This window comes from Lampetra fluviatilis, chromosome 7 (assembly GCF_964198595.1).
Source record: "Lampetra fluviatilis chromosome 7, kcLamFluv1.1, whole genome shotgun sequence".
Lineage (NCBI taxonomy): Eukaryota > Metazoa > Chordata > Hyperoartia > Petromyzontiformes > Petromyzontidae > Lampetra > Lampetra fluviatilis.
The window spans coordinates 7015968-7038638 of record NC_136281.1 but is presented as its reverse complement, the minus strand read 5'-3'; the positions used below and the strand labels follow the sequence as shown (position 1 = coordinate 7038638).

The following is a 22671-nucleotide window of genomic DNA, read 5'->3' as shown; positions in this document are numbered from 1 at the left end:
ATGATGCTGAGCAACAGGCGACTGTGTGTCTATATGGGCAACACATCCAGCTCCCCAGTTCAATACTCACACCAACGCTCTTCAATGCCTATACGAGCGATGTAACATCAATCGGGTCACACAAATTTGTATATGCAGATGACCTTGCCCTGTCAACACAAGCAGCCACTTAAAAAAACATTGAATCCACTCTGAACCAAGACCTAAACACCATGGGGGAGTGTTTCTAGAAATGATGGCTCAAGCCAAATCCCCACAAAACAACAGTCACTGCATTTCATATTGATAATAGGAGCGCCAAGCACTCTGAAAGTGATCTTCTGCGGCAAAAATGTGTGATACCACCCCACTCCAAACAACTTCGGAGCAAAGCCGGACACAGTACCTTCCACGACCACCTGAAAAAGGCCAAATCAATGGTCAACCTGGTCCAGAAACTGGCAAGCACAAGCTGGGGAGCATCAGCACCCAGTGCTATGGACATCAACAATGGCCCTTGTGCACTCTGTAGCCGAGTACTGTGCACCAGTATGTACCAGAAGTAGTCACACTCGACTTGTTGATGTCCAACTGAACACTGCAATGTGGTGTATCACTAGAACCCTCAAGTCGACCCCAACACCCTGGCTGCCCGTGCTGTCACAAATGTTTCCCGTACCCGTCCGCTGCAACGCTGCAACCCTCCAGGAAGTCCTGCGAATCGAGAAAACAGTCGCCTTCCCATTCATCAAGACCTCAATAACGTTCCTCGTTATTGCTTGAAGTCACGCAAGCACTTTTGGAACTATGAACTTAACATTCAACAATGCGAGTTCAACCCTGATGAAGCTCGGAGAGCTGAATGGAGTTCAAAATAATTTACAAGCAAACACCTAAATTTCGATTTGAAGCTTTCGTGACTGCAGGGATTCATCTTCTTGGTTCTTTCGGTAAAGTCACGTAGAAGGGAAGTAATAAAATAATAAAAATTAAACATAATAAAATAATTCTCACGACGTTTCGGCCACAACGCAAGCAGCCGTCCTCAGGTGAAGACCAGGTCTGTCGGGGAGACAGTTGTGGCCGAAACGTCGTGAGAATTATTTTATTGTTTTATTTTTATTATTTTATTACTTCCCTTCTACGTGACTTTACCGAAAGAACCAAGAAGAAGCAAACACCTGTGAAAGACGCAACGCAGAAGATGCCTGGGTTTGATCTTCCATGAAGCTCATGGTCCACTCTCAACTGCATCTGCACAAATGATGGTCAGATGCGGATACCTGATGCAACTGTGGCCATCGAGAACAGACCGTAAAGCATCTAGAACGATCCACAAGTACACAGCGATACACTCCGCTGCTCCTGACGCAGTTATCTGGCTTGACCACCTGAATGTGAATTTGGAGTTGTTGCTCTGAATCTACAACAGCAGCCATACGAAAGAAGAATACCAAAACAAAATGCATATTGTTTGAATGTCAATGATCTTTAACCTTCATTTTATACAAAGGGCATCTGAATAATGAATTACACGGTGGAAAGGCCAGGTGGTGGTAATTTGCATGATACTGCAGCGTGCAATAATGCTTTAGACAAATTGCTGAAACTCACATCTGCAATAAATTCCGACGTTTCTCCAGTGTTGAGACTGGAATCATAACGAACGTGCTCTGGTTTTGTGGAACGGTAAGGAAATTATTCACGTTCACTCAAATGTCCAAGCATAGTAATGCCCAAACTCGTATCTTACATTGCATTTTGGTGGGTATTGTAAATGTGCAGCCTTCCCTTCCTCTGTTTAAGTCCGAGATTGAGACTTTCATCCCCTTCCAATGACTGTTCCTTCTTTATGAATAATAGTGTTCATCTCCTTTTTCTATCGAGTAGCATTCTCTACCTCCCTTCTAAAATAGTATGGTTAAGTGCCCTCTTAATGCAAATACCTCCCTATTTGTACAGCGCCTTGAGAAGCCGTCACGTTGGGAATGCTTTATATAATACAAATTGCATTTAGATCTTTCACATGGGCAAACACTGTCAAGAGTCTTCCTGTATAGATACAATTGTAATCGTATAGACACAATCAGCATGTGGTGCAGACACACTCGAGTTCATACACATAGATGGCCTTGACTGCAACCACATTCTGAAGATGTTCTAAAACGGATAGAAAGCTGGAATTTAGCAAATAACTGAGTCGATGCTTATAATTAGAAATATTTAAAAACCATAACGTTAAAATCTTGTTTGACAAAGAAGGTTGATTCGTTTCACTCGAATGGATGTCAAGATCAGCCTGAAGATGTTCACGTCTACAAGTCTCATGCTAACACGTTAAACATATATGACCCCCACCATCATAAGGGAACCGAGTAATCCACCTCCCGTGGAGTGTGACAATAAAGAAGAAAGAACGCGAACAAAGCCCGCTAACATTTACTAGTTTAAAACTAAAAATAGCATGGCAATGGTATATTGTAAGTCACCGCAGCGAAAACAAATTCATACATTTATCTGGGAATTTTCTTCGAGGCTTTAGTTGGGCATTCTACGCGATACTAAGTTTGCGCGTATTATATGACACACAACAACGGGGACCACGTGTGTCCTGGAGCACACATTCTACGAGCCAAAATATGGATATACAGGATCTCCACAATATTTACACCATGAATGAATGTTGAACGCTCGGATTCTGGTGACTTAAACGCAAAAAAATTGCCCGGATACCATGTATGTGTCAATCAGCCCATGCCAAGGGGCTAAACACAACACGGTTTGGCTGATGTAACAGGATGCGATGGTAAATCGAAACGCTCAAGACGAAGTTGTCTTAAATGCGACCCACCGCACCAGCACATACAGCAGCCTGTGCCTCTTTTTCATATTTGTTTCTTAAAAGTCTGGGCGGTTTGCGAGCGTTCAATGTTCCATACTCCACGTAACGTGTGCCAACTGTGGCGATGAAAGCTCTCTTGTATTTATGAACAAATTACCAGGGCTCGACAAGCAGTTTTCACGTGAAATGCTAAACGTATTTTATATGCTTGCCACAAAAAAAATATAACGATTCGTGTTTATTTTATTTTGCTGCCACTAAGAGCTTCATTTGTCACTGAATGTTTTTCAGTTCTCTGGTAGGTACGGGACAAGTAGCCACAGCCATAGTGTTTAGCACGGTTGGCTACGTATGGTGCGAAAACTTAAAAATACATACGTACTGGATGTGGTGTGCGGGGTATGGAAATATTTTACAGGTCGCTGATCTGGATAGTTCCCCACCCACCGGCTGAAATTAAGCCTTTTGCTCTACAGTCATCAAATGTAAAGCGGCTTCAAAACAACCATTTATCATCATTACGTTAATTCGTATAAGCAGCACTTTTAGATCAGTTCTCACATTTGGCTCTACTTAACACGTTATGGTAACAACATCTGCTGCACATTCTGGACTGGTGGCACTGATATCGTCGTCGCATCTCCTAGCAAAGGACGGCGCGATAATGGTGCTCGGGTCCACGTAGCTGGAAACACCGAGGCGCCCAATAACGCGTGGCCGCATTCGAGATGGACGCAATGAGCCGCAGCTACGAGCTAATGAGGCGCAAGCGCCAGGGGCTGAGCGGACAGCAGGGATCAGCGCACGGCAACAATCAACCGTGAAAACCTTCCCACGCAGACACCGCCGTGGTGCTCGCCAGCTGGTGTCGTGTGGCGGCGGCGGGGGGGTTACAGGTGACGCGTCATGTCAGAGGAATGAATTCTGCCCCGAGAGCTTTTTTTGCTGCCATCACACTGCACCCAATCAATTTGAAGACCATTGAAAGGCATCACGACAAATCATATGTTTGATTCAAATTGTTACATTCGTACGTCTCGATAAAACAGAAATTGTTCTATTTCGATTTAAAGCTTTCGTGATTGCAGGGATTCATCTTCTTGGTTCTTTCGGTAAAGTCACGTAGAAGGGAAATAATAAAAATAAAACATAATAAAATAATTCTCACGACGTTTCGTCCACAACGCAAGCAGCCGTCCTCAGGTGAAGAACAGGTCTGTCGGAAAGACAGCGTCTGAAAAAAATTGTTCTGCTACATTCTCACTTAGGTAACTGCGAAAAGGTTTGACTTGTTATGTAAATTTAAATATTTGTAATTTGGTTTAATGTTAAGAGGAACAACATTTTTATGAAACTGTAAACAATGTTGAATCTCTTCTGGCAAGTTCAAGCTTCAAGTGTATTTTGTTTAACCAGGTGAAAACTCAAATACCAGGATAGTCAATTGCACATTAGCACATGCGTTACTGTTTTCTCAGCTGGTTCAATGGCATATATCCCCGACTGCGAGATTTTATGAATAAACTCATCGTGTCTCTTGTCTCGTGAAACGGGATATCAAAAAATACTATTATTTCAATTAACATTTTAAGTTCAGTTTTGTGCTTAGCTAGAGCACCAACGGGATTGCTCAAGGGAAACTTGACTTAAGTCTTGCGGTGTATAGTGGTGAATTAATTACAGCCCTTTGATCCTCCTCACAGCATGCACAACAAGTGGCATTGCCTCTAATTAGGATGAATGGTGGCTTGTTAGGGGTTTCAACAGCAGAATATGTCCCATGTGGAGTTCATGTGACAAGTTCAAGTTCATTGTTTAATCCGGGGAGAACCACAGAGACCAGGATAAATCTCATTTCCAAGGGAGACCTGGGTGACTTGGTCCAGCTTTTAATAGATTTTCCGGAATTACAATCGATTTGGTGTGTACATGCACGAATTTGGTTTCATTGGTTCAATAAGAGACACAAACAAATAGTTTTTTCTTACGTTTTTCAACGTACAATGAGAAACTATCAATGATAAAAAGAAATACTCCAAATGTATAATTTAATATTTGGTCAAAGAAATGCGAGATCAAATTCTACAGAGTACTGAATAATTTAAAAGTCTGAGTAATGATTTTGTGCCATACACCATGTGCTAACAGCAACAAAGTGCAAATAAGTATTTAATTATTTAAAACACTTTAACACGTAGGCTTTCGCGACCAGTATTATTCATAAAAAATGTTTTTGGGTTAGATTGCGTTATTATAAATGTGTCGCAATCCTCCACCACCCGACACAACCAATCAGTAAAAAATGTGTCACGTTAACAAAATTCCAATTAGTTACTTCTTCAGCCCACTGGTGTGTTTGAAGATTGAATCCACAACAGTTAGATTTGCCCGAAGATGCTGGATGTAATTACCAGCGAAACGTCGTGCTCAAATTCGAAATGTTGTGGAGTCACTCTTCAAACACACCGGTGTGCAGAAGAAGTAACTAATTAGCGTTTTGTTAACGTGACACATTTTTTACTGATTGGCCGTGTCGGGTGGTGGAGGGTTGCGACACATTTATAATAACACGATCTGACCCAAAAACCTTTATTTTGAATATTTAAAACACATTTTCTATGCCCAAGCCATCGATGTATTTTTTTACCTGGCAAATGGAGTGAAATATTCACAAACCAAGATAAAAATGTACAAAAATTATTCGCGTGATTCAAACACATCGCGGTGAGTCACGTTGACTTTTACGAGACAGAAATAATAATGCCAAAGTTGCCAACATTGCAAAAAACTGCTATAATGTAAGCGATCAACATTATTCACCCATCATAAAACCCTTTTACGTGTTGTATGACTCAGGTTCACATTTTTCTTAAACCTGAAAATGTTTCAAGGATAATCGATAACCTCCTCACAATTATGAATGAGTGCAGCTTTTGATGTTTCCCGTTTTGTGTATAGCGGCGCATAATCATCCGACATTCACGCTCTGCATTTCCCATTCAAGATGTTTATTTGCTTGTAAGATGACGAGACGACCATCTAAGATTAGTAAAAAGAAAAAACTCAAAGCAATACAGCACAGATTATATTTACATAACTGTAGAATCTTCAAGCGTACTCAATCATACAAATGTGGCACACGGGCTTGATTGGAATCTTCCAATTAATCCCGCTAATACATACTCCATATACGGTGCATAAAAGCCATTTATATTCTTTCTGCGGTAATAGTTTTGTAATTGTATGGTAAGTCTCCTCGTTAAATATCATGAAATCAAGTAATTAAGTTAGCAATATGTAGAGATTCATAGAACAGTCCAAGATGTGAAAGCTGTTTTAATTAAGCTGCAAGTTTTTCGTTTATAATGAGAAACATAAACAACTAAGGTTTGCTTCCATTAAGCCAAAGCTTCAGGCAATTTTCCCACGTGTAATTTAAGGCGGACTGTACCTGAAACTAAATTAATTAAAATCCACCAGGGCTTGGGGGATTTCTTAGCCTGCTCACTGCAAATAGGTTCAACAGATCAAGTAAAAAAAAGTATTTTTAACAAAATGGAGGTTGTTGCAGGAAAATTGGCTGGAGCACATGTGCAGGTAAAATGAAAATCACGAGTAGATAGATCCCTCTGTGGTCCCTACCAACTGCAGTGCCTTGGGTTTGTCCACGGTGGTCTTGATCCTTGATGACCAGAGGGTTGAGAGCAGCCTCACTGGCCAAGTTTGGCAATTCTTTGCTCAATGGCAGTGACACTCTTCATGATTTTTGCAATGCCAGCCTCGTCCAGCTCCAAGGACAAACGCTCGGGCTCCTGCCGCACACGGACATCACGACAGTGAATACAAGGCACATACACATGTGCACACAAATAACATGGTGGGTTGAAAAAAATAAGACAAAATTTCCGGTCATTCTCAATCCACCAATGGACCGTTAGTTACCGGTAGTTTTTTTTTTCACGGTACTTTACAATGTTGGTCAGTATGGGTTGAGGAAGGCAAAGGAGAGCAGGACCGGTCTGGATATCATTCGTTACTGACATTACTCGTGGCCGGGGGAATTGAACTCAAGTCGCCAGGTTCATGGCGCATACCAGAGTAACAATTGACAAATCCTCGCTGATTAACACTTATGCGTGAAATTTCAACGACAAGACAACTTGCACCTTAAACTACTGGGGAAATGTATCCTATAATGCAATATTATCATTATATTCCCATTACATATCATTATTATAAATCCTACAAGGAAATTCCCTGCTCTGGAATGGAAAATAAGAGACTTGTCATTTCATACTCTTCTCATAATCCTGTACTCAGAGAGAAAATGTAATATGCTTTTTCGCATAGTAAAATGCCATAATATGCATTGAGGTTTTAAAATATATATTCTCCAGAAATTAAAGAATATTTTGGTAAACAAATTAGGTGAATATCAAATTTTAAAGAAATTTTTAATTAACTGTGTCAAATTCTGTATTCGTTACTCCGACCTCTTAGGTGTCACTATTGTATGTCTTCCGATCTTCTTCCGCCAATTTAATTTGTATTTGTTCCATGGAAAATCCGATTCAGCCAGTTACCCAGTTAGTTTCAGTGGCAACGGCCCACAGCCACAAACAAAACAGTTATTTTGTTTGGGTAGAGTGCAACCCAGGCAACAGCCAGCCAGGAAAATCGAGGCATAGATTATGTTTAATAGCATGATTATAACAAGGGTAATGTATTTGTCAAACTGCAGTGTTATGCTTGATAACATCACAGTGCAGTGTTACATTGTGAGGTCAGTCCAATTAAGAGAAAGGAGAGACAAGAAAGACAGCATTTGTATCGCATTCGACGGAATATTACACTAACAACGGTCGATCATCTCGTACACTGTGGTGCAAATGTCAATTCGTCATGCAAATTGTACAGACACAACTTATATTTACTACACGTATTTGCTGCACTTTAAATGGTTACTAAATATGCACACTTGTAATATGCTGTCCTTATTTTAGACTACAGCTGCCCAAGTTGCAAAAAAAAAGAGGCAGCATCTACATTGAGAGACTAAAGTAAACACGAGGCATACCGCTCAATTCAGAGTGGTGTGTCAGCTTTCCAAATGCAGCCCTGAGCACAGCTTTTTACACGTGAACTAAAAATAGTGCAAAGGGAGGCTTTTAAAGCCATCTGACACGGCCTTCATCCATTTTTTTTTGTTCAAAGGAAACGCATTAAAATGTAAGTCTGGTGTTAAAAACCGAATGGAATTAATTGCAATTGAAATTTCTTAAAAGAACCAAAAAGAGGTAAAAAAATAACCATTTATATATGCGTAGAGTGGATCTTATTTCTGGCTGTACAGTGGCTGACTGGTGGCAGGATACACATACAGACTGAGCAGCACTTACGACAAAGCGGCGTTAAAGCGGTGAATACTACAAGCGCGCACATGGCCTGGGTCACACTTATGTTGGCTGTCGACAATACGGCTGTAAAAGTGAAAAGGCATCTATCTGGTGGTGCACTTTGCAGAAATGCGAATTGTTTTATAGATTACGACATTAACCATTTTCATCTCACCAATGGAGGATCAGACATGGAATGAGTAAAGTGCAAGATTAAACAGGATACAGGGGTAAAAAAAAGTCTACGTTGCATTATGTTGAGTGTGGTAAGTGGCAGTTATTGTGTTGCAGTGTGATTCAGATTTTTTTTAAAGTCTGGAAATAACGCTTGTGCAAATTCAAATAGATTTAGTGAAAACAGTATGTACCAAAGCTATCGCAATTATTATGTGTCTGTGCCTATGAAATGTGAGCCATCATTACACTAACAACCAGATGCCCTGGGCCTGGTTATGGAAACATACCAAATAAATGTTCCCACCCACTGTACATTTTGACAGCTTATTTATGGAACTTCAAGATTTTTACAAGCTACCATCTAAAAAAAAGAAATATCATCTTGATTTGAAGCTTTCGTGACTGCAGGAATCAATACTCTTTGGTTCTTTCGGTAAAGTCACGTAGGTAGAAAAATAATAGATCACGACGTTTCGATCGCAACACAAGCAACCCTCATCAGGTGGGACAACCACAGCAAGAAAAAAACTGCTGAAGTAGGCCTAATTACGATCGAAACGTCATGATCCATTATTTTTCTACCTACGTGACATCACCAAAAGAACCAAAGAGTAAAAGAAATAGTTCATGGCAAGGGGAAGTTTTTGGATACAATTTTCAGTATAAATACTGTATGCTGCTGCTGCTGAGAAGTTATAGTGCAGTGTGTTGTGAACGGGCGACTTGAGTTTGCGTCATGGCTAACGTATCAGTGGCAAGCGATCGATAGCTGAACGAGTTTTGGTCCCCCTGACCTGCGTGGTCACATATAGTTAATCAAACCCCGTAACTGACACGGCCTTGGAAAACCTCAAACTGTGAGTGAATTGACAAAGGACTGTGCTGTACATGTATATTGTATCGCGAAGCGATACAATATACATGTACAGCTTTATCATTGACGTTTTCTGAACGTGGCAGCTCTTCATAAACCCTTGAGCGCGAACAAGTACACACAGGACACGAATACGAACGTCGGTATCGTCAGAGCTGAACTTAGGCATCAGTAACATTTTAAAGTTCACGTTTTTGAATACACGGTGGAACACATCATTGTGAAACTATACTCATGAGACAACAGAATGTGCTTCCTCTGATAGGTACATCATGTTGTCATATATCCCACACAAACTGTCTGCTGTGCTAATCCTTCTGCAAATAAACTTAAGGGTTGGCTTTCAAATTGCAATATATTATTTTTTAAATAAGTTGTGAGACACACCAAAATGTGTATTTTAAAGAAAATTAATGTCATTTTGAGCACTGTTATTTTTGTTATAGCAGTAACAGGGGGGCTGGGTTGCACTGCTTTATCGGAGGGAAAGCAGCGTTTGTTTACATTCACAGTTTGAAGCTTTATCATTGACACCACAAAATACAAAAGATAAACTGTAAAGGACATTTGAACAAACAGGGAAGGTGGCGCCTTAATTTTTGTCCACCCATCATTCAAAAAATGTGACCTTACCCAGTGCCGTGGTGTGCAAATCCAATTTGGTTTGTCACGTGCAACACGAGTGCACACGCACTTGAGGTCAGGAAACTAAAGCACATGAGCAGCATGCAAACAGCATCCTGCCCATATCCTTTGCGGGAAAACAAATGCCATAATCTCCATTCTAAAGCCATAGGCAACTCTTACAATGAAACATTTTTTTATGTTTGTTAACCAGAGAATGCTTGCGGTTTACTTTTCAAAAACAAAATACGACTTTACATTTTTTTATCATCGTAACACTTGCCAACACGCATCTGTCTTTGGAAGTATTTAAATGGCAGTATGGAAGCCAACAAGCAGTCATCATGGAAACATTGATTTGCTTATTTGGAAAGCGTCTATTTGGTCTGGTTTGTGTTTTAAAGTTATGGGAAACCCTTTAATCAATTTGGCCAGTTTTCAATTAGGCAAATTCCTAATAGCCACATAACCTAGGTTGGGAAGTGTTACAGATGGCTTATTTTTAATGAAACACGTATTGCTACCATAATCGCACAGATTATAGTAGAGTTGTGGCAACATTGTTGTTGTCGTGGAATCTGTTGTTCTTGTGGTAATTTGTAACAGTTGATAATTATACTTACAACTATCTATACAACTTTTTTATTATTTTACCACTGAACTATATAGCTCTTTTACAGAAGCGACCTGGCCACGCATGATAGCTCAACGAAGTGGCCTATCATGTGGAAGTGTATAGCAGCCAAATACTCTAAACGCATGTTGAGTCTAAATGTGAAGGGAAAAAACGGAGGACCTGGGGAAAAATCCACGATACAACAGGGAGAGAGACATGCAAACTACAAATATACATGGCCAGGATCAAACCCACAACCTCCTGCATAACAGGCGAGATAATTAACATCTCACCACTTACACTTACACAGATGGTCACGTAATTATATTCAGAAAAAAAAAACTTGTCAGAATTACTGTAGGTGGAGAAAACGTTCATCACACCTTTACCACTCATATGGAGTAAACAATGGTTACATCATTGACCATTAAAAATACTATTATTCAGAATGAGCCTGTTCTAAATACAGGACAACAACAGGCCGTTGAAGAGAATGAGAAAACAGTGAGCTGATCAGTGGCCTGCTTTCTAATATACATGTCAGCATTTCCTGCGGTAACACCATATTAGATATCCAAGCACTTGCACACTATCTAGTCCTATTTATATAATGCTTTTAACGTTGTTTAAATAAGCCTGCATACCCTGATATACACATTAAAGGCATCGTGTGCTGGGTGGACTGTTCAGTGTTGTGGGTTTCTCCGATAGACAAAATCCCAGAACACGATGCTGCAGTTTAAGGACCCATCAAAATAAGAGTCATCCAATTAACGGAGTTAAAATAGCAAAAAGAATTGCGTTGCCTTGCTGTCAGTAAACATACTTTATTCATTACCACAAAGAAAAACACATAATTGGGTAAATGTATCCATGGACACCAGACAAGTTCAATTATATGCCGTGGGAATACCCGTTAATTTAAAATAACAGATGAATGCGTGTTGGCTGAAAATGCTACCCCTATTCAATAGGAATAAAGTACCGTGTGAACATTAAATCTCACACGATGAGAACCATTGCAATTATTTTATAAAGGATCACAGATATGCAAGGCTGGTTTTGATCATCATATTATTATCTGAACCGTTTATGTTTCTGTTGTGCCATAAACATTTGTTGCATTCCCATCATCATTATCCGTGGTCAATCAACTGAGGGATTGAAATCCATTGGTCTTTTGCATAATCTGATTAATCTTATGTATGTGCCCGATGTTAGAGGAAACCATCCTAAACCTGGCTTGCACCCATGGTTGGTTGGCCTCTAATATGTTTGCTATTCTGTAGCTCATGGGAAAAATAGAATATTAAAATTACATGGAAGAAAGCTATGCAAATCTATATCGCAATAAAATGTATGTAGTCCAAGAAACAGCGTACTTCCCATTCACCCAAAATAAAAAGCCCTTAATTAGATAAGGCATCTATGGTGTTACATTACATTACTTGTCAGTGATTAAACACAAAACTATCCTGACAAATAACTCTCACCAGCAGATGGATTAATTATTACAAATAACTGGTGATATTAAACATGTAAAGTAATAATCAGTTTCAACATTATTAAAACACTTCTAAAAGTATTACTATAACAACATTAGCAAAAGCAGCACCAGCAGCAGCACCAGCTGAAGTACCATCAGCAGCAGGAACTTTAGTTATAATAGCACAGCAGCCGCAATTTAGATCTAGTAGATTAATTTCAGTACCAGCAGGAGCGCCATGATCACCAGCAGCACGAGTACATGAGTACGACTGCGCCGCACCTTCGATTACCACGGTTGGCTACGTATGGTGCAAAAGAAGTTCAACATATATACATACAGATGTTGGTATTTTATTAATGCCTGGGTACACGAGCCATCCTAACACAGTGGTTATGGCCTTGCAAGCCTAATGGACATTGCATTTATTTTAAAGGCAATATTTACAAATTGCAAATGTTCTTTGCCGTCCTAGTGAGCATTACCTGGAGGACGGGTAACCCAACAAGAGAGCCGTTGTTATCAATGACAATCATGCTGCACCACTTTACCACTCTAGAATCTACCAGCCAGTTGAATGGGCGCACACCTCACCAAAAGGTGTGCAAATTCACTTTTTTGTCATAATAAACATTAAATGTATTTATCAATACCACAATCATTATCATCTCGAATGGTCAATCCAATGCTTAAAATTATATTTTAATTAGTTGCGTATTTGAGACACTGGCGTGAATTCTTCTTCGTTCCTTCGCATAGCTGATGTGGATGCAGAGCAACAACTACGAGTTCATGTTCAGGTGATCGAGCCAGATAACTGCGTCAGGAGTAGCGGGTTGTGTGAAGTGTACTCGATGAAAATAACATCATTATTATAGACTGCAAGTCAAATTGGTAGTAACGAGCATTACTCGACATTCAATGCACTTCCAATAAGGTGTAGGAAAAATGTCAACTCTTTGGAATAACAAGGTCTCTATTTTTAGTTGCACAGGTTGAGGATAAACTAATTTTCCACATTGGAATTGTTTATCCTCGACAGTCTACGGGCATCGGTATGTGCGAGTTACACATTGTTTCCACAGTAGTCTTCCGATTTAGAGCCAATGGTAATTAAGGTTGGGAAGTTTGCCTATTTGAAAATAAGTAAAGGGCATTTACATCTTCATCCTGGTATTGAATGGGTTACTTAAAACATACATTTTTACCTGTCCTAATTATTTGTCCAATCCATTTGAACCTAATGAACAACACTTATACATTTAATTGTATTAAATTGGTCATCGGAATGCTATTGGGGGCATCTTAAGGTTGTTAGTTGCATTAAACAGCCGAAGTGCAAAAATCCCCTCAACTCCTTTACATCAGCTTCAATAAAGACAAATGTTTCCTTAAGATGTTTTATGCAACTGCCAACTGAATCTCAACCACATGAACTGCAAGGGCAACTATTCACGTGACACATAGGTTTTGGCAGCCAATTTTATTATTCATGATTGATATATGGGTTAGGCCACAAGGATCTGATAAATTCGTTTCGTTAAGGCCCCACACCCCCAAACACAGCTAAACAAATTAAATTGTCACATATAGACGCATTGAACGCACAGACTATCACTGTTTCAATTCCCAGAACTAAATTTAGTAATCAGAATTTTATTGTTTAATTTGTTATTATTTTATTATTTCCCTTCTACGTGACTTTACTGAAAGAACCAAGAATAAGATACCTATTAACTGAAACAATAATAATTAAATGGCGCATTAAAGGTTGCACACCACGTGACAATTTCAATTATTAGGCTCAGTCGGGTGGTAGAGGGTCTTTATGACACAAATTTAACCAGGTCATTACGTGGCCTGACCCAAAAGTCTATTATGAAGGGCTACCACTGAAAGCAAGTGGAATCAGTCACACACCTGTCCTTCATGGCCAATGTCGAGCTCCAGGAAGGCGATGGGAGCTCCGCTTTGGTCGCCACTGTGCCCATTGGCTGCCGGCACGTCCACGCGCCAGTTCACGCTGTGCAGCGTCGGCTCCCAGCGACAGCGGGCGACCAAACTCTCTCGCACACGGCCCCGGTGGCTCTTCCAGAAGCGCGCCAATATGGCCGCCTGCTCGGCTGTCACGCCACCCGGCTTGCGCACCTGCGCCGCCAGGAAGGTCTCCAACTGTGTGCTGTCCATGTCGGCCGTTGCCATCGCCTGGACCGCAAGACAGGGGCGAGGGGGGAGGTGTACGGTGAATAGGGAGTAGGGTATTGGTATTGATTTACGGAAGGGAAGATGAATGTTGAATAAAGGTGGCAGCAATAAGACAATTACAATGGTTGATTTGCTCACATGTGCAGACAAAGGATGTCCAAGTATTCTCTTTCCCCTTAATCTTAGTTCAGCAGCTTTTGATACAATTTATCGTAGAATTTTACTCGAGAAATTGGAACTCGTGATGCGAGTCTCGGGCACCACGTTGCAATGGTTCCACTCCTACCTTGAAAACCGTGTCCAACACATCACTATGGGCAGGTTTATATCTTCTGATCGTCCGGTTGTATATGTTCGTTCTTCTACGAACTGTGTTCGGTCCCACTTTATTCAGTGTACAAATGCCCCCGCTTGGAGCTCTGCTCCAACACCAAGGTCTATACTGTTGCTAGGTGGATGACACACAAATCTATGTTCAACTGGGATCGAACTCTATGTCCTCAGCTTGTGCTTTTTAATCACTCTTGCGTTGTACAATCTTGGATTTTATCACTGTTGAGTTGTACAATCTTGGATTGTACAACTCAACAGTGATAAAAATGATATTTTTCTCATCCCCCCTCCTCACCAGCTGTCCAAGGTTGGCCCTGGTGATTAATAGACATTCGGAGCATCTGCCTAACACACGAGGTTAGAAATCTCAGTTTTATCTTGGAACAGTATCTATCCTTCCAGTCACATGATAAAGTTGTGAGGACATTGCTCTTTAATTGAAGGCATTTTGCCCTGCAGCACAACATTCTTTGTTCTCAAAATGACGAGAGACTGGGTCATGCGCTCGTTTTTTTACATCTTGACCATTGCGATGCCTTGCTCTCCGGAGCCCCGAGTACCCTCCTTGTAGACTGCAGTTTGTCGAACATGCAGCTGCTAGGGTGCTCACTCTCATTCCTCTTCAGGATCATATCTCACCTGTGCTCATGTCTCTGCATTGGCTTTCAGTGCACACCCACATGGATGGTGTCCACCGATTCTCCTCCATGTGTTCAAGGTTTAAAATTAGCTTGCTCCACCATACACCCAGGAGCTGATTCAGGTACACACTCCACTGAGATCTCTGATATCTATCGAGCGTGCCATACTCAGCGTGACCGCACTTCAGGCTTCGAACATGGGGTCACCACCAAGCTTTGTCTGCACGACGCCCAGGCTCTGCAATTCCCTGGCCCTTGGAGGTTAGAAAATGGCAGTCGATGGAGACTTTTAAGTCCCGGTTGAAGACCCCACCACCTCTTTGAACACGCCTTCTTTCTCTAGTTCTCCATCTTATCGCTTTCGTATTTTTCTCCCCGGTCACTTGTCACGTATTTCCTCCTTTACATGCATGGCGATCTGAGATCCATTAAGGAAACCTTATACATCTACATTGTTCATACAAGACAAAATCTGTCCTGAGTCGTATATTTTAAATAAGGACCATTGCCTGACATATTAGTGTTTTGTGACATTACCCCAATATTCCGTTCCCCCAATTGGTTCCTAATACAAGTTGGGATCCATTTTAAGATTGCATTCACTATCTTCAAGATTCCCTACAGACTTGCACTTGCTTACATCTCCCATATTATCTCACTGTACTCCCTTCCACGCACTCGACGCTTCGAAAACTACGGCTTTTTGTCGAAGTCCCCATCTAACCTTCGCTCAGTGGAAGGTTGCTCGTTCTCCTATAATGCCCCTTAAGTCTGGAACTCTTTCTCCCAGCCATAAAGGCTGTCGAAACCTTCCCGTCTCTAGACAACTCGTTAACTTCCTCTTCTCCTCTGCCTATAATGATCTCTTTCTCCATAAACAATACATATATCAACTGTACTGTAGAGCGATTTGAGCTGTGGTTGCATTTGGATGAAATACATTCAAAATGTATGTTATTAAATATCAATCAGTGATGAGACAAAGTTAATGATGAATTTGGGGACTCTTTTCAAATCTGTACAGTGCTGAAAATATTTACTCTTATACGAACCCCACAGCTACTGAGAAATTCGTTGCGAATGTTTCAGTTTCTTCTTTATGGAAAAATCTCTTAATCCTAAACCTGTGACGATGCCTTATGAACATTATTTTGTGATAAAATGTCGTATTATTGTTGTTTGAAAAAGGTTTAAGTCACCTTTATAAAGAATTGAGGGCAGTGCACTATGAAGCAGAACATCCAAATGCAAATCCCTTTTCCCTCTCCATACTCTGTAGCAGGGCCATTGCATGAAACATTTGCCTATACTGTACATGTACTCAGTTTTTCTTTTGTCAATCATCATTTGAAGCTTTTTCTTTTGTGTTAATAACCAATGTCGTTAGATTTTTTTCCACATGCGCAATCAAAATTTATCAAATCATTATTTCGTTTCCTTGCTTTACAGTTGTACATTCTGTATAAACATATCATTATCTTAATCTGGGATCCCTCGAGGTCCTCCATGGACAGCGATGGTGGTCAAGGTTTGTGGGTACACATATGGATGATGAGGCCAATCCTGGAACCACATATCTTCTTACAGTGACAGCATGTGTTGTCGTTACTGATAGTTTGTAAGCTTTGAGAGTCCCGTCTGGCCTGGGTGCATTCTTTCCTTCATGCCCGTGTGTCAGTTTCCTGATGGTGTCTCTTTGACTCAAATTGAAACACCTTGGTGGACGAGAGCTTTCCAAGACGAACACTCAAGTGCCAGCTGCTGCTCCCATGTTACCAGGTCGATGTTGCACTTGGTGAGGATGCTCTTGTAGCAATCTGTCACGTTTCTTCTGGCCCCACCTGGAGCGTTTCCCGATCTTGAGTTGGGCATTCTGACAATGTGCCCAACCAAAAGGAGGAGCAGATGTTGAGCGATGGCAGCTCCAATACATGAGGATCTGCCTTGTTTACAACCTCTGACATTAAAGCATTCTATGTGGATACACTGCCATCTGCTGGCCACTATTCGCTATACCAAGCATGTAGAGTACTCCACTTCAATACTACACAATGCTATGTTCACAAAAATAACGTATTCCATCAATATTCTTTGTGAAGATAAAGAATAAAAAATATCCCCCCCAACAGACTTTTGGGGGAAGTGCTGTTGAGCACCTATGACGACCGGCACGGGGGGGGGGGGTGGCCAGCGCCCACACCAAGCCGTCTTTGTCTCCCCAATGGCGATGTTTACACACCGCAATCAGGTACTCATTTGAGGCCGAGTCGACCTAGGCAAGGCGTAGGATTATTTCAGATAATCATCACTCGTGTTGGCCGTGAGCGGGAATTGAACTCTGGACGTGGTTTATCATAGCGCAGCACGCTAACCGCTACACTACCGCTCCCCATAGGGAAGGTAACATACACACAATGACATACAGCCACATGCTCCACAATGATAAATACCCATTGATTTGCAGTAATTATGAGTGAGTTATGGGAGGGCAAGAGGAAAATTATAATAAAAAAACTAGTGGCCACCCGCACAAAAGTCCTTAAGTGTAACGTACGTATTCTCTGCAGGGAATGGATTCTTAGCTCCGCTGCAATTTTCTCACTACTCACCCATTGACATATTTCGTTGCTTCCTCTTAGTATCTTTCACACGACGGTCAATGGTACAGTGTATAATAACAAATAGTATAACATTTATATGCTTAATACAATGTACAAAGTAATATATAGTATCGTAATTGTATAGACAATATACAGCAGTGTGATAAACATTAGGGTGGGTAGAATAATACATAGTGCAATATTACAATGTATAAGGTATACAATGTATAAGTATATAATTTAATGTTGGGTTTGTCTATGGTAGTATATAGTACAGTGTAGACTCGTGTGATGTAAGAGAATAAAGTTTAGATGGAAGAATATTATATATTTTTTACGACGTAGAATTGTAATGTATTACTTACTGTTAGTAACTCAGCTTATTGTAGAGTATATTTAGTATACTGATGATACTATGTAGTTTATACTTTAGTTGTTTACGTGGTGGTTTTAGTTACTGCAGCTACATACTATTAACACTCCTTCCCTTTATTAATGCTACCCCTATCCCCTCCCTTTGATGCTGCTAATCCTGCATAATGCACAGGCATAAGTAATACTATTCACATACCTGCATTTCCCATATCCCCTCCCTTTGATGTTGCTAATCCTGCATAATGCACGGGCATAAGTAGTACTATTCACATACCTGCATTTCCCATATCCCCTCCCTTTGATGTTGCTAATCCTGCATAATGCACGGGCATAAGTAGTACTAATCACATACCTGCATTTCCCACATCCCTTCCCTTTGATGTTGCTAATCCTGCATAATGCACGGGCATGAGTAGTACTAATCACATACCTGCATTTCCCATAATATGCTAAATGCCTCTTGATATGCATATTCTTTTGTCAAGGCGCTCTTTTCCCCCCTTCCAACCCAGCTTATATATATGCTCCAGACACGTGTGCTGTTTCATTCAGACGCTGTCGCCTCGACAGACCTGGTTTGACCTGTGGACGGCTGCTTGCGTTGCGGCCGAAACGTCGTGAGAATTATTTTATTATGTTTCATTTTTATTATTTTATTACTTCCCTTCTACGTCACTTTACCGAAAGAACCAAGAAGATGAATCCCTGCTGTCACGAAAGCTTTAAATCGAAATGTGAATAGACTGTATAGGTAATAAAGATAAATTGATAAAAGGGATGGAAAGGTGAACGCTAACGTTGTGGAAAAGGTGGTTGGGGGGCATGGACATGGGAACACAAGGGGACGGGAAAGAGACAACCTCTCGCGACCTTTGAGACCATGGGTTCACTTATTACACCGAACTGTGTTCCCCAATTCTTAGCCGTCATATACCCCCTTGGCTACTCATTAGGGGTCCCCATGGCTACTTCAAACTCGCTCCTACTTGCCTGGTGGGGAGAAGGAAACAGGAAGACAAAGTGGAATGAAGATGAGATGAAAGTAGACTGGAGGGTGAGGGTCAGAAGGCGAGACAGGTAGGCGTTTGAAAAAAGCAACAGGCTACAATGTGTTTTTACTGGTAGGAACCTCCTGGTTACACCAGCCCACAGGGGATTATTGTATCCGTCCGTCGTGCAGGGAGGGGTTGGGTGTGGAGGGGAGGGTGGGGAGGGGCTGGGTGGGGAGGGGCTGGGTGGGGAGGGTGGGGAGGGGAGGGTGGGGCTGGGTGGTGCCCTTATAAAACTCAACGTTTAACCTACTCAGGCCGGCTTGTGCTCGCCCTCACAGTCGGCCATATTTGCGGAATACACCATGCCACCGTTGACCCTGGCCATTGACCGAGCAACCCAACGTCCCTACCAACTCCCTCCGCAGGAATGTGTTCTTTTGCAAGCCAATCTAGGGCATCTGGGGGGGAGGGGTATCTAGGTGGAGTCCGCTTGTTCCACCAAAATACGCATCTTGTATTGGGCAATCATCAGTGATATGGCCGATGGTTTGCACCTCACATCATTCGCAGTTTGGCGAGCCATTCATCCTCCCATGTGTGGAGGATATATGGTTGTGGGGGTAGAGATACCAGGGCCGTTCCATTGTCGGATCTTTCATCGTGATAATTGACCCCAGGGTCTGCATGACAGACGCTCACCTTGAGCAGCCCCTTCATCTTGCTCAGCAGCGCCTTGAAGTCGTCGCGGGTGGTGTCTGGGTAAAGCTTCCCTCTGAGCGCCTCCTCGCTCACAGCCACCGCCTTGGCCTCCTTCTCCTCACCGAACAGCAGGTCCACGACTCCGCTCAGGAGAGCGCCCAGGGGCTCCTCCGCCCGGATCCCGCCGGCATCGACGCCACCTCCTGCTTGAGCCATGGAGTGTGGCCCCAGGAGCTCGTCAGCCTGGGATTCGTCTTGCACAAGGCAGGCACAGACAAAGGCGTTTCAGGTTCATGGGCGGTGGAAGATCTCAATACCGTATTGATGGGATGTTCACTGGTGATGGAGGTACTCAATGATGCAGTGCGCGTCACTGCTGATGAGACTGTGCAGGAGGAACTCAATGATGCAGGACTCGTTACTGCTGATGAGTCTGTGTGAAGGAGGAACTCAATGAGGCAGGACTTGTCACTGCTGATGAGTCTGTGGGATGGAGGAACTCGCTGGTGCAGTGCTCGTCACTGCTGATGAGTCTCTGCAGGAGGAACTCACTGGTGCAGTGCTCGTCACTGCTGATGAGTCTGTGTGCAGGAGGAACTCAGTGGTGCAGTGCTCGTCACTGCTGATGAGTCTGTGCAGGAGGAACTCGCTGGTGTAGTGCTCGTCACTGCTGATGAGTCTGTGGGATGGATGAACTCAGTGGTGCAGTGCTCGTCACTGCTGATGAGTCTGTGACGTGGAGGAACTCGCTGGTGCAGTGCTCGTCACTGCTGATGAGTCTGTGGGATGGATGAACTCAGTGGTGCAGTGCTCGTCACTGCTGATGAGTCTGTGACGTGGAGGAACTCGCTGGTGCAGTGCGCGTCACTGCTGATGAGACTGTGCAGGAGGAACTCAATGATGCAGGACTCGTCACTGCTGATGAGTCTGTGTGAAGGAGGAACTCAATGAGGCAGGACTTGTCACTGCTGATGAGTCTGTGGGATGGAGGAACTCGCTGGTGCAGTGCTCGTCACTGCTGATGAGTCTCTGCAGGAGGAACTCACTTGTGCAGTGCTCGTCACTGCTGATGAGTCTGTGTGCAGGAGAAACTCAGTGGTGCAGGTCTCGTCACTGCTGATGAGTCTGTGGGATGGAGGAACTCGCTGGTGCAGTGCTCGTCACTGCTGATGAGTCTCTGCAGGAGGAACTCACTGATGCAGTGCTCGTCACTGCTGATGAGTCTGTGTGCAGGAGGAACTCAGTGGTGCAGTGCTCGTCACTGCTGATGAGTCTGTGTGCAGGAGGAACTCGCTGGTGCAGTGCTCGTCACTGCTGATGAGTCTGTGACGTGGAGGAACTCGCTGGTGCAGTGCTCGTCACTGCTGATGAGTCTGTGGGATGGATGAACTTAGTGGTGCAGTGCTCGTCACTGCTGATGAGTCTGTGACGTGGAGGAACTCGCTGGTGCAGTGCGCGTCACTGCTGATGAGACTGTGCAGGAGGAACTCAATGATGCAGGACTCGTCACTGCTGATGAGTCTGTGTGAAGGAGGAACTCAATGAGGCAGGACTTGTCACTGCTGATGAGTCTGTGGGATGGAGGAACTCGCTGGTGCAGTGCTCGTCACTGCTGATGAGTCTCTGCAGGAGGAACTCACTTGTGCAGTGCTCGTCACTGCTGATGAGTCTGTGTGCAGGAGAAACTCAGTGGTGCAGGTCTCGTCACTGCTGATGAGTCTGTGGGATGGAGGAACTCGCTGGTGCAGTGCTCGTCACTGCTGATGAGTCTCTGCAGGAGGAACTCACTGATGCAGTGCTCGTCACTGCTGATGAGTCTGTGTGCAGGAGGAACTCAGTGGTGCAGTGCTCGTCACTGCTGATGAGTCTGTGTGCAGGAGGAACTCGCTGGTGCAGTGCTCGTCACTGCTGATGAGTCTGTGACGTGGAGGAACTCGCTGGTGCAGTGCTCGTCACTGCTGATGAGTCTGTGACGTGGAAGAACTCACTGGAGCAGGTCTTGTCACTGCTGATGAGTCTGTGTGATGGAGGAACTCACTGGAGCAGGTCTCGTCACTGCTGATGAGTCTGTGCAGGAGGAACCCGGCACCGACCCTTCTCCCTTCGCTGGAAGCACGCGCTGACTTTAGAGTCCGCGGACATTTGTCACAGCCGCCAACGTTATTGTTTTTTTCCTTGCCAGATCAGAGGTATTTTACCTCTAAATCAAACAGAACACGTTCCGATTTTTGTAAACACGATTTCACGGAACTTGTTAACGGCTTAAGGCGATTCGAAGGCACGTTGCACACACGGCGTCAAAACGCGTAATTTCCGCGATAAAAGTTTCCAATTATCGCGGATTCATCTCGCAGCGGCTCCCAGCGATCGCACCGAGCCGCGCCGCGGCCACACGGGCGGGCAAGTCGACCTCGTCCATCTCGAGCGATGACAAAGAAAAACAACCCTCAGCGGGCGAATCTGCCGGTCACCTTGCAATGTCGCGATTAATGCCGCGAGCTCTGGACTCAGCACTTGGCACGGTCACTCTGTGGTGTGTGAATTGGTGGAGGCGACGGGAGGTGACAGGCGCTGTTCACCGCGGTCCCTCGACCGCCCCGCCCACCTCGACCGCCCCGCCCACTTCGACCGCCCCGCCCACTTCGACCGCCCCGCCCACCTCGACCGCCCCGCCCACCTCGACCGCCCCGCCCACCTCGACCGCCACGCCCACCTCGACCGCCACGCCCACCTCGACTCGTGGAAGAGGCCCGCGGAGAGAGCGAAGGGAGAGCGAAGAGTGAAGAGAGAAGGGAGAGCGGAGAGAGAGGGGAGAGCAAAGGGAGAGCGAAG

The 22671-nt window shown here is 43.4% G+C and overlaps 1 protein-coding gene across 5 annotated transcripts; it reads right to left on the bottom strand.

Moving 5' to 3' along the window:
- Positions 1-5813: 5813 nt before the first annotated feature.
- Positions 5814-22435, bottom strand: COMMD1 (copper metabolism domain containing 1). Of its 5 annotated transcripts, none has more exons than XM_078858322.1 (4): positions 21828-22435; positions 19840-20093; positions 13915-14199; positions 5814-6633 (listed from the first exon to the last, which is right to left on the bottom strand). In XM_078858322.1, exons 2-4 carry the CDS (start codon positions 20053-20055, stop codon positions 6532-6534), a joined length of 603 nt encoding a protein of 200 aa, XP_078714448.1. In that variant the 5' UTR covers positions 20056-20093; positions 21828-22435; the 3' UTR covers positions 5814-6531. The 5 variants fall into 5 exon arrangements, with proteins under 5 accessions (XP_078714448.1, XP_078714450.1, XP_078714451.1 ...); XM_078858324.1 differs by having other exon boundaries at positions 19840-20082; XM_078858325.1 differs by having other exon boundaries at positions 21878-22435.
- Positions 22436-22671: the final 236 nt, after the last annotated feature.